Source organism: Malania oleifera, chromosome 1, assembly GCF_029873635.1.
Source record: "Malania oleifera isolate guangnan ecotype guangnan chromosome 1, ASM2987363v1, whole genome shotgun sequence".
NCBI classification, from domain to species: Eukaryota; Viridiplantae; Streptophyta; class Magnoliopsida; order Santalales; family Ximeniaceae; genus Malania; species Malania oleifera.
Genome location: NC_080417.1, coordinates 85,452,257 through 85,469,234, shown reverse-complemented (window position 1 = coordinate 85,469,234; position 16,978 = coordinate 85,452,257). Strand labels below are relative to the sequence as shown.

The following is a 16,978-nucleotide window of genomic DNA, read 5'->3' as shown; positions in this document are numbered from 1 at the left end:
GATAATGTGAGGTTTGCTTTGTATTTAATATTTGCTCATTTAAGGAGTATCATATTGCATTTCCATCATCTTCTTGTAAAGGTTTTTTGTGAACTGTTTGGTAAAGGTTCTTTGTGAATCGACGAGGTTCTTTGTGAGCGCATAGGGATCTGTTCCAAAGTGAAGGCTCTTTGTGAGCGTGATAGGGATTTGATCCTGAATTGTAAGGCTTATTCGTCGGTGAAAGAGTTCCTTAGTGGATTGTGGAATCCTTGGGTTGGTCTCAAGGCGTGGACGTAGGCTTGGTACCGAATCACGTAAAAATACCGGTGTTAATTTTCTCTACCCTTCACTTCATTTTATTTGTCTTGTGCATGATTTACATGTATTTATATTGAGATATAATTTCTTGTATCTTATCAAAAGTTTTTATTTTGCAGAGAAATACGCATTCTGCAAAAAGAGTCTATTCACCCCTCCCTTTAGACTATATACTCCCGGGGTTGAGACATCTAACCGTTTATTTTCTACTCATAAAACAAACCTTGAAAAAAAATTAAATTAAATTAAATTAAAATTTCATAACTATCTTGGGGCCCATTTAGATTATAATTTGTGCATGTAAACCGGTCTTGGTCGTTACCAAGTTCCTTTTTTCCATGGAAGTACATCTAACCTACCATCTCATGGATGCTCTTTAAGGTGTACTTGTAATGAAGGCGCTAGCGCCAAAAACCGAGGTCATGCCATGTATAAATAATAAGCAGCAGGTTTGTCAAGGGACGTGACTTTGGGAGTACAAATCTGAATGTTAAATTCGATTTCGCGTGAATTTAAACAGTTTTGAGACACTAGGAATATAGCACTTTGGCTTACCACCATGGAAGCAACAACCCATCAAGTTTTTAGGGCTCCTCAATCTGGCCAGGTCTTAACCCCAAGTAAAATAAAAGTAGAAAAAAGAACTGTTACTATTTTGGAAATAGTACTTCAGCTACTTTATAATTTCTTGAGAACCAGCATGACATTTCATTTTTTTCACGAAAAAAATAATAATTTATTGCAAAGTACACAAAAAGCAGCATAAGAAACCCTCCATATTCGAGGAAAACAACAAAAACAGCTAAACAATCTGGCAAGCTTGTGAAACGCAAGGGATGACATCCCCAAACTGATGTAAAATGTAAAGATGAATAAAAAAGCCGTACCTTTTTTTAATTTTATTTAATTTAGTCGAAGGGTCTGGCTTAGTAATGTCATGTTAAGGCAGCAATACAAAACTCAAATCAAATTATTACAACTACATTCAGTAAACAACATCATAATTTACACTCGCTGCGGAAAATCAGTTAATCAACTCAAATGGATGAATGATACAAAAAAAAACAACAATTACTGGGGCGGGGCTTGGGATACTAAAACTAAACTATATTACAATTGCTAGCCTGCTTAACTTCTAAATAGTAATGCCTCTATTTACAAAACCAGCTCCCCAGAACATTCCCCTCTACTACATTCAATTAACATTACATGTACAAAAGCAGTAGGCTTTGTGCAGATTATGGGTTCCCCATGCTGTTCACAAAAGGCACCAGCCTTTTGTAATCCCTCCTCCTCCCCAAAGCACAACCTTCTAGCACCCGGCCAAGCATCAACCTTGTGTTCTGCAAAGCCAGCTCTCTAGGAGAAGTCCCCGACTCATTTGCTACCCCTTGTGTCGCCTGTGTAGAATTTGCCCCAAAGCCTGATCCCGTCGCATATTGTAGTGGACCGCTTCGTGCCTTGAATGAGGTTTGAGGAGCAAGCATCTTCTCATCAGCCCCAAGAAACCCATTTTCAAATGAACCTGGCTCAAGCGGGTGTGACCCGCTCAATGAGCTGCAGCTCTGCAAGAGGGCTTCTAACACACTCAATGCCTCCCAGCACAGAGGGCTCTCCACCAGCTGGGACACGATTGCATACATGTGTGGGCTCTGGGCAGCATCCATGGGAGTGTGCTGAAGCAATGCCTTGAGCATGAGTAAAATGACACGCTGATACTCAACTGGTCCTTTCTCCAGCAGCCGAAGCAAGTGCCCAAATGCCAAAGCTGAGTGCTTGGGAAACCACACGTTGCATAGCAATGGTGACACACAAGCAAGGAGGTTATCAATACTTTTGATCTCACCTCGTGAATAAGCCATGAAAACAGCTGCCAGTTCATCCATTGATTTTGCTCTACACCAAATTGAGATATTGGCTGCGACGGAGCAAGCTTTTTGGTACTGTTGTTGGAGGGGTGAAGCAGGCCCAATGACTGAGTCCTTGCTAAGCTGCAAGCAGAGCCAAGGAAGTAATCCCGTTATGTGCATTAGGAGTCGAGTCTCTGCAACCCCAAAGATGGAGTCACATGAGTGTACTGTTATCCGTGACAGGACCTCAATAGAGACACCATGACTGACAGTTGACATGAGTCCTTTGAGCACAAGAGGCTGCACTCCTTCAAAAACAGGCACTTTCCCACCAGAGGATGTTGGCTCACAGCCATCTCTTGATTCCAGACGCTGGAAGTCCACAATGTCACTACGAACAGTATCAAGCTCATCTCGAGGCATGCTTGAAAGGAGTACATTTTCTGTCGTTCTATCTCGAAATGATAACCGGTCAATCACACGGGAGAAGAGCTCAAGCACTTGACAATAAACATGAACAAAATCTGTGTGCATAATGGCAACACAACCCCAGAACAGTTGTGGATACAGGATCACCTTTTCAGGCTCCATATTCTCCACCATCACCTGCAGTGTCAACAGAATTTCCATAATAAATCCCAGAACTGCTGGTACTGGATTTCCTAGGCATCGATGAAGGCATCGGAGGAGAGACACACATGCATCACTTGTCACGCGAGGACGCAATGCACGGTAGATCTGGTGCGAGCGGCAGGCAAGGTGTCTGGACGTGCACTCCATAGCCCATTTGAGTGCCTCAGTCCCCCAAGTCTCCCGAAGATCTCCTTGGAAGAAGATAGCATCCACCATGCTCTGAACTAAGGCAGACAGGAGTGCTGCACTTGGAAGCTCAGTTCTAACAACTGAGGGATCCTCATTCTCCCACATCATGCTCCCTCGCTTTGACTGAACATACTTGATCAGGCTCACAACCTGTTGCTTGTTCTCTCCATCACTGTTTTCCACCTCATATAGTTCCAAATGCCGACCCGCAAGGGAGTATAACAGATTAACAAGCAGGTGCTGGCAGTGTTCCAGTACAATATCTTCTGAACTATCCATTGAAACAAATATGACATGAAAGAGCAAAGGCAGATGCTCACGAAAATCTTCATCATTCTCATAGGCAATTTCTGCCAGTAGAATCAATGCAATGTCTGCATGAGTGAGTGAGTGCTGCTGATGCCCTTGCAAGGCCGATTGAAGTTCTTTAGCACTGACACCATGCATCCCAACCCCAGAATGTAATCCATCTTCACCAGAGTTTGGAGTGTCAATGAGGTAGTCTCCACTGTCCCGGGAAACATGGCGGCTCCTCAAACTTCCAGTAGAACTTCGAACCCCCATTAGTGGTCCTGACATGTTCACTAAAGCTGGAAGGAGCTGGCCGCCGGAACAATGTTCATCTCAGGTGGCATTGGACTTAATGGTCCAGAGGCACTCCGACCTGTCACAGCCGCTGTACGCCAGCTCAGGCTCCCACTAGTATTCCTTAGCGGGCCATCAAGAGAACCTCGTACAAGCAATGGTGACATATGTGGCTGGTTGTCCACTACAGATGCAATTTGAGCTGCAGCAGCAGGACCTTGAGAGAATTCCAAAACAAAATTTCCACTATTATCACCCTTATTTGCACTTGCTGGTTCCATGCTTTCCTCCAGCATCCTCTGAGCTAATTGGTAAACCAAATGATCAATTGTGCGTTGTGGACAAATCCGTGCTAAATATAAACTAACCCGCTTGGCAACTGAGAAATATGTAGCAAATGCGCCACTTATTTCAGCAGATGCATTTGAATCAAAGTCTTCAATCCCTTTCGTGATCAAGAAATCTAGAACTGCCGCCATGTCACATAATAAAGGCTCTTAAGTTATCTTTCACTCCAACCTGAATCCTTCAGTTTCCAAAAATTAAGGTTCTCAATCCATGGAGCCATGCATGTTAAAACTTGATGCTGTGCAATTATATCAACAGCACCGAGTTGCCTCTATAATGAAAGAAGAAAATAATTCTTCTCATTCTATTACCTCATCTAGAAATTACAATCTGATGACTGAATAGGTAAAGGAATATCACAATTTGAATGTTTTGTAAGATAATCAGATGGTAATGTGGCAAAAGGAAAAATATTTTCATGGAAAATAACATCTCGAGAAACAAAAATCTGATGATTTTGTAGATCAAATAATTTGTATCCCTTGATGCCAAAAGGATAACCAAGAAAAATACAACGACGAGAACGAGCATCAAATTTATGACGATTAAAAGGAAGAGTGCAAGCAAAACACAATGCACCAATGACTCGCATGTGAGAGTATGAAGGAGACTTACCAAATAAAACTTCATAAGGAGTTCTATTTGACAAAAGAGGAGTTGGTGTTCTATTAATAACATAAGCAGCAGCCAAAATGCAATCAGACCAGAAAACAAGAGGTAAATGAGCTTGAAAACGAAGGGATCTAGCAACATTAAGCAAATGCTGATGTTTTCTTTCCACAACTGAGTTTTGTTGTGGAGTTGCAACACAAGATCGTTGATGTATAATCCCATTTGAATTATAAAAGTCTGACATATGGAATTCAGAACCATTATCAGTTCGTATAATTTTAACTGTGGTCTGAAATTGATTTTGAACGAATGCAAAAAAAGATTGAAGAAGTAAACGAGTTTCAGATTTAGATTTCATGAGATATATCCATGTGCATCTTGAAAAATCATCAACAATGGATAAAAAATAACGAAAGCCTTGTAATGAGGGAGTTGCAAAAGGACCCCAAATATCAGCAGGAATTAACTGAAAATTAAAAGTTGAAACAGATTTACTAAGTGGGAAAGATAATCTGTGTTGTTTAGCAAGTGGACAAATATTACAAGGTTCATTATTACTTGATGGAGAAAAAGAAATACAATGATGTAACATATGTAATCGTTGAAAAGAAATATGTCCTAATCGTTGATGCCATCGATCATACGATTGATTTACATTATTTGAAGAAAAAGAATTAACAGCTGATGAATCAGAATGAATTTTATTTGAGAAAGGAAGCAAGTAATAGACGCCATTAAACAGTTGGCCCAGTCCAATCGTCTTCCACAGCTTCAGGTCCTGAATATAACAGAAAGAGGAAGAAAAAATTAGACAACAAGCCAAAGACGATGATAATTTGCTAACAGAAATGAGATTGAAATTGAATGAAGGAATACAGAGAACATCATGTAAAATAAGAGATGATGATAGTGAAACAGTTCCTGTATGAGTTACAGGAACACGGGTACCATTTGGGAGATTAACAAACGACTGAGCTGAAGAAGTTATTGTAGTTAACAGAGAAATATCACCAACCATGTGATCAGTGGCACCCGTATCTATAATCCAGGAAGTGGAAGAAGATAAAAAAGAAGAACAAGTAGAAGATATACCTGTCATAGACATTGAAGGTACAGAAAAACTACCATTGGAATTTGTTGATGCAATGAGAGCTGAAGATGATGGAGGTGAAGGATGAAGTAGAGCCAACAATTGATTACATTGTTCTTGAGTAAAAGGTAAAGTATGAACATCTGAAGTGACTTGATTTGCAGAAGATTCAATTCTTTTGGATTTTATGAATTTAAAACCTGGTGGAAAACCATGAAGTCTGTAACATTTATTAACTGTATGGCCTGAAATTCCACAATGAGAGCACACAGGTCTGTCTTTCTTAAAAGACTTAGAAATATTTGATGATGGTGAAGAAGCTGTAATCATAGCAGTAGAATCAAAAATTGGAGTTGAAACAGATATAAGCTGCCGTTGTCCTTCATCTTGAAGAAGAAGAGAAAATGCCTTGTTAATGGTGGGAAGAGGATCCATCATTAACAATTGTCCTCGTATTGCTGAAAAAGAATCGTTTAATCCCATGAGAAATTGAATAGTGTAATCAAATTGTTCACGATCAAAAATTTTCTGAAGTGCTCCACATGTACATGACAGAGAACAAGAACAACATGGAGCTGGCCGATAACTTTGAAGCTCGTCCCATAGAGTTTTCAATTGACTATAGTATTGAGTAATGGATAATTGTCCTTGGGAGAGATCTGATATTGATTTCTTCAATTGATAAACCCGTGGTGCACTACTTCTTGAAAAACGCTGTTGCAGATCCACCCAAATGTTTCTTGCATTATCAGAGAATAAGACACTGGATACAATGTCTTTAGATAATGAATTCGTAATCCATGCAACAACCATGGAATTACAGCGTCCCCAAGCAGATCGAAGAGGATCATTTACATCAGGTTGCAGAAGAGATCCATCGATGAATGAAAGCTTGTTCTTGGCATGGAGAGAAGTGATCATGGAGCGACTCCATGTATGATAATTTGCTTCTGTGAGAGGTGAAGTTACGAGAGAGATTCCAGGATTATCTCCATGATGAAGATAATATGGATTTGTGAAATCATCTATGGTAGATGAATTTGTAAATGTGGAAGAATTTGCGGAAGCCATGAAAACAGAGACTCCAAAAAAAAACACAGCTATTGCTCTGATACCATATAATGAAAGAAGAAAATAATTCTTCTCATTCTATTACCTCATCTAGAAATTACAATGCTATTTATATAATACAATGACAGAAAATAAAAAAAACAGAAAGAATAAAATATAACTGAATTTGTTTTAACAAATACAACTGAAAGTTAGTTTGTAAAACAGATATTGAAAAACTGATTGAGTTGCTGGAGATGAATTTCTGCAGATGAACTGCAGCTCTGTAGAAAATACAGAGGAGAATAAGTAGCTGATAGCCTCTGCATGATTTCCTCACACAGAAGCTGGCTCAGCTCAGGGTGATCTTTGGCAAGTTTGCATGACAACTTGTATTGAAATTGTTGGTAAGAGTCTGGAAGGTTACCAACAACCGCAGCTCTATAGCTTCCTGAGCCCTCAATACCATCCTCAGCCCATTCACGGACAGAGAGAGTTTCAAGCATCTGTAGGGCATCATCACGGATTTGCCGAGATGGATCTACCACCTTGTACAGTATCAGGCTCAACAGTCTTTGGATTTCACATTTTGGTATCTCTTGGCGCATATAGACTTCAGCCAACACACCGAAGTAGCCATCAGCTATGGCAGCATCAGAGTAGTAGCACTAAGCCGGGAAAAAAAAGTTAATCAGTAAATTAAATAAAATTTATAATTATAAAAATCAGAAATCAACAACAGGAACAAAAGCAGAAAGTGGCGATCGAACAGGTGTAAGCCTGAGATCTTGAATTGATCATAACAGAGAAGAGAAGGGATTTAAACATGAAAAGCCAGAAGAATTGAAAGAAATTCAATCTTTTCCCTCTATTTTTAAATATCCCAAATAAAGGAGGGGGAAGCAAAACTAGATATGGATGTAGGATAGCTATTAGTTATGTGCATGGTCTTAAATTTCTGCGAAATTGTCGAAATTTCCATCGAAATTTTCAATTTCCGTCACCCTCAAAATCTCAAAATTTTAGCGAAACTTGAATAAATTTTAACTATACAATGAAAGTTCGTCAGAATTCAAATGAAAAATTTAGGAGTGAAGTGAACTTTCTATCTTTATTTTATTTATTTTATCGAAACAAAAGATTATTACAAGTGCTTTTGAAATTATATGAAAAAATAAACTGACAGTAACATTTTATTTAACCATTCATGTCTATATTATCATTATTTGTACAATAAATAATATTTAAATGATTTATGAATTTTATTTGTATTAATTGAATACATATAATGTACATTATCTTACAAATATGTTTGATACACATACTATTTTGCAACTTTTCCACCTTATACAAAACATAGATGTATTTAATTTGTAATATATTAGTCCTAAAACTTATATTATTATGTTTGTTAACCATTTCTAAAGTTTCACAAAGAATTCCATGCTTTATTACAAATTTCCGTTATTTTTTGTTATTTTTTCAAATCGAAATCGTAATCGACATCAAAATCGAAATTTTTGTCAAAATTTCCTGACTTTTGGAGCTTCGAAATTTGAGTCGAAATCAAAATTTAAGACCTTGGTTATGTGTATGGTCTAGAATGTTTGACAACTAAGAAACAACACATCCGAAAAAAGTATGGTGAATATAAGAACGTAAATACAGAAAAGCAACTCTAAAGATCAGGAACATGCGCATGTGTGAGAAGGTTAGGACCAGCACTGTGGAAATAAAATAAATAAATAAATAAAGGACAGATAACACAGTTCAAGAACTAGATAGGATATAGGTAGGGAAATGGTAAACCTTAAAATAGCTTGGATTAAGGTAGTAAGAAAAGACTTGATGGTACTCCAGCTACCAAAGGATGCTGCCCTAGAAAAAGTAGGATTGCGGATATATGACTTAAGACCTAAAATTTCCCTAAGGTAATCTGAGCTAAAACCCCTCCCGCTGTCACTCTAAAATTTTGTAGTATTGTGGCACATTCAAGATAAATCTTAAGAAGTTGACACTTGACATTTAATTGCATGCACATTGATTGGGAGACAAAGCACAGCAAAAAATGAAGGATGTAAATTTGACCTGATCAATACAAGCAGGAAACAGATCCAAATTTGTGAGAAGAATATTTTTCAAAGCCATTTTTGCCAAGGACACACGAAGATGGCTACCCTTGTGCCTGTCACGCCCAGCCACTCCAACCCCATCTCCCGTGTATTTGGAATAAGATGGAGTTCTTGGATCAGCTGGTGAATAACCAAATGGAGCACGTGGTGCATGCTCAATGAACAAACTATTGATCCAACTTATTACCCGGCCGCTCATTTTTCTTGCATTGTCATCAAAGCAGGGACCATATAAAAGTGAAGCCATAGCATTCATGGAGGCCCACTGTATTGCCTCAACTTGCTCATTAACCAATTTATCAAAAGAGATTTTTTCCACAGAATCTTTTGATCGACTGTGCTGAGAAGCTTTGTAACGTTCTAATTCACGACGGTAATCACTAACACCATCCAGAGCCCATGTGCTGCCCGTGTCATCACACCAAGAAAAGAGAAGATCAAAAAGTCGCTTTCTAGTTCTAAGATCAAATTTCTCTGATTTTGAATCAACAAATTCTGGGGCAAGAGATCTTAGAACTGAAGGAAGTGCATATCGGAAGGGTTGTATGTCTTGAAAACTCTCAGCGGATGCTGTTAAGATCTGTCGGGTGGTTTCTTCAATGAATTTCAAATAATGCAGACGGAAAACAGGTTTGCGGCTTAGCATTCCAGGCCAGATATTCTCAGCAACAGTACGATATATATTTGCAATGTGGACATGAAGCTCATCTCGGCGGGCTTTTTGACTCTGCATTCATGGAAAAACCAAAATAGCATTATACGCCAACAATGATTTTAACAATTATAATAGCATTTCGTAGTTGCAGAAGGTAATGTTTGATATACAACCAAAAAAGGAAATGTTCAAAATAATACGTCTTTATCCTTCACTTTTTTGTTACATTCTTCCAATGAATGGAAAAATAATTATGAACAATGAATCTCTAAATGAGATGAGAAATTTTTGGGCATAAACAGCAACCATACCATTCAGGATTGATCAACAATATACTCCAATCTATAGTGTTGGTAATATTGCATCTACATCCTTTGTTTAAGTCCGTTATAATGTTAAAACTGAAGGATTAAAATGCTCATAAAGTAGTCAATCTAAATCATGAAATACTGAGAGCCATTGTCTCGAGTCTCCCCCAGACAAAACCCCAATACCTCCTACAGGCTAGTAATATTAAATCATGTTTTAACTTTATTTTTGGAGGTTTTCTGTTTCAATCATGGAGACTAAGAACCACACATCATCAATGAAAAGGGAAAGAGAGATTAAAACACCCTCTGTACAATTAACCTGTATAGCAGATTAGCAATTCATTGCAAGGGAAATGCTATTGAAAAGCCCATTTCAGAATCTGTTTTTAGTGGATTATGGTATAGATATTGGAGGTTTGAAGGTCTACTGCCAAGTAATTGTGCATAAATTAGGCCTTCATAACACTTATCGTAATAGTGTCCCCTTTTCACATGCAATCTCACTTTTTCTTTATTATTTTAAATAGAACACTTTATAGTCAAAACCACAACAACACTAGCTCACCTAATTATCTTTTACCACATGACCCAATCTGAAATACAAACTATGTCAGTCACATGCAACCTAAGTCCTCTATGAAGAGCATTCTGGTCAATAAATTTTTAACATTCTGCCATAACAGTTAGGCTGACCAATGGACGTCATTCTATTGGAGTAAGTCAAAATGGCCATCCTTGAGTATGCAGACAAGAATGTAAAATGACCGAACAATATACCAGAATGTAATATTGATCAATCCTGAATTGTTGGCGAGGGACTGCAATTTGCATGTTTTAATGAACAAGTAAAGGTTCATGCACCCAAAATGCACGGATTTATTCAGGTATGAACTATCACGAGACATTAAAATGTTTTTTCATAGGAATCACTGTTGGCGTGAGCTGTCATTGTAAACAACCAAAAGAGATTTGAGACATTTGAAATTTGTAACATCTCATAAATCAGGGTGAGAGATTTGAGGCATTTGAAATTTGTAACATCCCATAAATCAGGGTGATTAGCTTGAGTCTAGGAGATGAAAAATTGTATAGTAAAGTTAAGTTTTTTATATATAAGAAAGGAAACACGGCTTAAAAAAAAAAAAAAAAAAAGGATGAAGGAGTAGAATACAAAAGACAAATTTTTTACATGGTATCAAAGCCAAACGAGTTCTGGCTTTCTATATTGCATCATAACCATACCTCTATTCATGGCGGACTCTGATGATCTGAACTCTTCTGGCGACACGTCCAATCTCTCTGATTCTATCCTTGAATTGACTACAACGATGATCGAGGTTTCGAACAACACTCGGACCCCGACCATCACCACTGAAACATTCGCTGCTCTGATCGGCATTAAGTTGGATGGTTCCAACTATGCACTGTAGTCCCAGGTTGTTGAGATGTATATCTCTGGCAAGGATAAACTGGGGTACATTAATGACGACTTTCCCCAACCGCTATCCACTGATCCCTCCTTTCGCAAGTGGCGCACCGATAACGCTATTGTTAAAGGTTGGTTAATTTCTTCCATGGATTCGTCCTTGATTGGCAATTTTATTCGATTTCCTACGGCAAAGGCGGTTTAGGATTCCATTGCCACTACCTTCTTTGATGGTAGTGATACATCACAAGTGTATGATCTTCGACGCCATGTGACACGGCTAAAGCAAGCCGCTGGCTCGCTGGAAAAATATTATACTGAGTTACAGGGTTTATGGCGTGAAATTGATTTCCGCCGGCCAAATCTTATGGAATGCTCTGTTGTTATTCAGCATTATAATCAGATCATTTAGGAAGACCGTATTTATGTGTTTTTGGATGGTCTTGACGATCGGCTAGACAAAATACGAGCTGATGTTTTGCAAATGAAACCATTTCCTACTGTCGAACAAGCGTATGCGCGTGTTAGACAGGAGGCTATTCGACAGCAGGTTATGACTACCCATGACCCCGATGGGCTCCAGGGGGCTGTCTTGGCCTCAAAATCACTTACATTAGGCACCTCTGCCCCTGGTAAATCTACCAAGCCCCGAAACTCCACTGATTCGAAAAAATGTTCTCACTGTGGAAACCAGAAGCACACACGTGAAACCTGTTTCAAATTGCATGGGTACCCTGATTGGTGGCATGACCTTCATGCTCGTAAACGTCCTGCTGGTACCGAAACGAATGGAAATTCAGGCACAGCTGCTGTTGCTGCTGCAAAGCCTCATCTCTCCCTTATATAACCAGCTGCAACATCCATGGATGCTCCTCCTAATTTGAACTCAGGTATCCCTGATCTTGCTCTTCCTACCTCCCATCGAGATGCAGACTGTAGTGCATGGCTTCTTGACTTGGGGGCCACAAACCATATGACTTTTGCTGCCTCGGACTTCTCTCATACCTCTCTTCCGCGACGCACCAGCATAGCCAATGCAAATGGTGTTATCTCACCAGTCACTGGCGCTGGTTCTGTGACTTTATCTTCATCCCTACATTTATCTAATACTTTACTTGTTATTTCTTTATCCCATAAATTGTTGTCTGTAAGTCAACTTACTGTAGACCTTGGGTGTGTTGTGCTTATTTATCCCAATTTCTGTCTTATTTAGGATATTCTCACCAAGGAGATAATTGGGCATGGTACTAAGAGGGAGGGATTATATTATGTGGAAGACATTAGTATCGGCCAGGGCAATCACCTGAACCATCCACATGCCAATAAAGAGACACTACTTTGGTTGTGGCATCGATGCTTGGGACACCCGTCTTTTCCTTATTTGAAGCATGTTTTTCCTGATATGTTTAAGCATTTATAGACTCCTGATTTGAAATGTGACACTTGTATTTTGGCTAAGAGCCATCATGCTACTTATCCTTTAAGCATGAATAAAAGTGACACTCCATTTACATTAATTCAATCTGATGTATAGGGGCCCTCACCTATTACTAATATGTCTGGCTTTCGTTGGTTTGTGATTTTTGTGGATGATTGTACTCGTATAACATGGCTTTACTTGATGAAACACAAAGATGAGGTTCTTAGTGTGTTTGAAACATTCCATGCTATGGTTGGTACTCAGTACGGTGCCACCATGAAGGTTCTCCGCTCTGATAATGGTGGTGAATTTGTCAATAAGCACCTTAAAGCGTACTTTACTCAACATGGTTTAATTCATGAAACTTCATGCTCACAAACACCTCAATAGAACGGTGTTGCCGAGAGGAAAAATAGACATGTTCTTGAGACTGCCCGTGCTTTGCTTCTCGGTGCTCATATGCCCAAATGTTTTTGGTCCGATGCCGTCTCAACTGCTGTCAATCTTCTTAACTGAATGCCTTCTAAGGTTTTATCCTTTAAGACACCACTCCAATGTCTTTCTACCTATGTGTCACTACCTACTGCACTAATGCTTCCTCCTCGCGTCTTTGGGTGTGTTGTCTATGTGTATCTCCACAAGAACCAACACACTAAACTTGATCCGTGTGCATGTCAATGTTTGTTTTTGGGCTATAGCGTCCATCAGAAAGGGTACCGGTGCTATGATCCTACCACCCGAAGACTCTATGTGACTATGGATGTCCAATTCTTGGAGACTGATATGTTCTTTCCCTCTTCGGCACCTACTTCTGCTCTTCAGGGGGAGATACATAATGCAGAGTTGAATTGGTTCCAACATGAGGCGCCAAATGAGTTTGATTGGTTGGCGCCAAATGAGGGACCACGTGAACATGAGGGGCAAGCTGGGCCGAATGATAACTTAGGCATTGTGAACTGTGAAGCTGAGATATATCCTACTGCAGAGCATGCAACATCTGAGACTGAACCTATATCCCCTCCCTCTGAAGTGCCAGCTGAATCATCTTCTGAGAATACTCCTGAGGTGCGTAATGTTATTACACCCTTACATACCGATGATATAGATGCTTCTTTGGGTTATGTCTTACCTTACAGGTACAATCGTGGCAAGCCACCTAATAGATACTCTCCAGATATTGAGGAAAGAAGGTCGAGGTATCCTATTGCTAACTATGTATCCACCAAGGAACTCTCTGACCCGATTAAGAAATTTGCACAAAAACTCTCCATATGTCAAATTCCTACCAGTGTTCATGAGGCATTGGCAGATCCAAGATGGACCCGAGCTATTGAGGAAGAAATGGAGGCATTACTAAAAAATGATGCATGGACTCTTGTTCCATTACTTAAAGGAAAACAAACTGTGGGGTGCAAATGGGTGTTCTCCATTAAACACAAAGCAGATGGATCTATTGAACGGTACAAAGCACGACTGGTAGCGAAGGGATATACGCAGACATATGGTGTCGATTATCAGGAGACTTTCTCACCTGTAGCCAAGCTAAAGACAGTTAGGGTATTATTGTCTCTTACTGCAAATCTTGATTGGCCTTTGCATCAATTTGATGTAAAGAATGCTGTTCTCAACGGTGATCTCCAAGAAGAGGATTATATGGATGTTCCTCCTGGTTATACAACATCTTCAAAGAATGGAGTGGTGTGCAAATTGCAGTGAGCGTTGTACAGACTGAAGCAATCACCACGAGCGTGGTTTGGAAGGTTTAGCTTGGCAATGAAGAAATATGGCTTCCAACAAAGTAACTCTGACCATACTTTGTTCTTAAAGCATCAGTTAGGCAAGGTAACTGCTTTGATAGTTTATGTAGATGACATTATTATTACAGGAGATGATGAAGACGAAATCTCTCTGCTTCAAAAGCAATTAGCAACTGAATTTGAGATGAAAAATCTGGGAGGACTCAAGTATTTCTTGGGAATTGAAGTTGTCAGGTCTAAGAAAGGCATATTTCTCTCCCAACGAAAATACATATTAGATTTGCTAACCGAAGTAGGGATGTTGGAGTGTAGGCCTGCAGACACCCCCATAGTTTAGAATCACAAGCTTGGAGAATACCCAGACCAAGTACCAACAGATAAGGGAAGATACCAAAGGTTAGTTAGTAAACTTATTTATCTCTCCCATACTCGCCCAAATATTGCCTATGCTGTAAGTGTCGTAAGTCAATTAATGCATAATCCAAGTAAGAGTCATATGGAAGCAGTGATTCGAATACTTCGATACTTGAAGTCATCCCCGGGCAAGGGACTTATGTTCTTAAAACACAACAGTCAGCCGATAGTTTATGGGTATACGGATGCGGATTGGGCAAGTAATACCACTGACAGAAAGTCTACATCAGGATATTTTACATTTGTTGGAGGAAATCTTGTAACTTGGAGAAGCAAGAAAAAAAAAGTGGTAGCCTTGTCAAGTGTTGAAGCTGAGTTTAGGGGAATGGCTAAAGGTCTTTGTGAACTCCTTTGGCTAAGAAAGCTACTCACTGAAATCGAGTTTACCCTCACTTCCGAGATGGATCTCTTGCGTGACAATAAAGCTGCAATGGCCATTTCTCACAATCCTATTCAACATGATCGTACTAACCATGTGAAGGTAGATCGACACTTCATCAAAGAGAATCTTGAAGCAAAAACAATTAGGTTTTCGTTTGTGAAATCCGAAGATCAATTGGCAGACATCCTTAAAAAAGATGTATCTAGTAAGGACTTCTACAACTCACTTGACAAGTTGGGCATGCTAGACCTCTATGCATCAACTTGAGGGGGAGTGTTGGCGTGAGCTATCATTGTAAACAACCAAGAGAGATTTAAGGCATTTGAAATTTGTAACATCCCATAAATCAGGGTGGTTAGCTTGAGTCTAGGAGATGAAAAATTGTATAGTAAAGTTAAGTTTTTTATATATAAGAAAGGAAAGACGGCTGAAAAAAAAAGGATGAAGAAGGAGTAGAATACAAAAGACAGATTTTTTACAATCACCACATGTGACAGGCAATTGCCCGGTGATGCCTATCACTGATATCCTTGGAATCATGGAAATGCATGGTGTCATGATCCTACATTGGACATGAACTAGGGAGATCTTGACCATATAAGGATGGAGTAGGTTTTAAACTTGTGCAGCACCTTTCATGGAGCAAAATTTTGAGGCTCAATAAGCCAAAGCCAACAATACCTTGAGGTCACCTCATACCATTGCATTTGGCATAAGAACCATGGGAATTGCCATGTCGGTGATCTCACAAAGGTGTGAACCACTTGGATGAGGATGCCAACTATGAGATAGGGAAGCCCATCACAACCCAACATTGGCGGTACTACAATGATCTTGGCCATATAAAGGAGTAAGTTTCAATATTGTGGCACCTTTTACAGGGCAAGATTGTCAGGCAGGGGGCAATACATCAACAGAGTTAGTCATAGACCATGAGACAAGCATAGTCTTAAATTTCCACGAAATTGTCAAAATTTCCGTCGAAATTCTGATTTCCGTCGCCCTCGAAATCAAAAATGGCAGTCGATTTCTGTCTTGCATAATTTCCATCGAAATCTCATAGAATCATCCAAAATTTATTGAAATCTTAAAATTTTTGCGAAATTTGTCAAAATTTTAACTATGCAATGAAATTTCGTCGGATTTCAAATGAGAGATTTAGGAGTGAAGTGAAATTTCTCTTTTAATTTATTTTATTGAAACAAAAGATTATTAAAAGTGCTTTTGAAATTATATGAAAAAATAAACTTACAGCAACATTTTATTTAGTCATTCATGTCTAAATTATCATTATTTGTACAATAAATAATATTTTAATGATTTACGAATTTCATTTGTATTAACTGAATATGTTTAATGTACATTATCTTACAAATATGTTTGATACACAAACTATTTTACAACTTTTCCACCTTATACAAAACATAGATGTATTTAATTTGAAATATATTAGTCCTAAAACTTGTGTTATTATGTTTGTTAACCATTTCTAAAGTTTCACGAAGAATTCCATGCTTCACTATTAATTTTCATTATTTTTTCAAATCAAAATCGAAATTGACATCGAAATCAAAATTTCTATCAAAATTTCTGTACTTTTGGAGCTTCGAAATTTAAGTCGAAATCGAAATTTAGGACCTTGTACACAAGGCATCATTAGGACAGCCCAGTGCACAAAGCTCGGGTATGTGGGATCCCAGGAAGGTGCAAACCACGATGGGTCTATAGTCCACAGTCTTACCTTGCATTTTGGCAAGAGGCTGTTTTCACGCCTCGAACATGGACCTTCACACGACGACAACTTTACTGTTGCATCATAATCCA

The 16,978-nt window shown here is 38.9% G+C and overlaps 1 protein-coding gene across 1 annotated transcript in view; it reads right to left on the bottom strand.

The window, feature by feature from the left end:
- Window positions 1-1,260: 1,260 nt before the first annotated feature.
- The window catches only part of LOC131159844 (uncharacterized), a 155,232-nt gene continuing 139,514 nt past the window's right edge, over window positions 1,261-16,978 (bottom strand). The window contains 5 exon segments of the mRNA XM_058115033.1: window positions 1,261-3,580; window positions 3,583-4,029; window positions 4,032-4,174; window positions 6,979-7,325; window positions 8,746-9,516. Coding sequence (XP_057971016.1) covers window positions 1,539-3,580; window positions 3,583-4,029; window positions 4,032-4,174; window positions 6,979-7,325; window positions 8,746-9,516 — 3,750 coding nt within the window. The 3' untranslated portion in view covers window positions 1,261-1,538.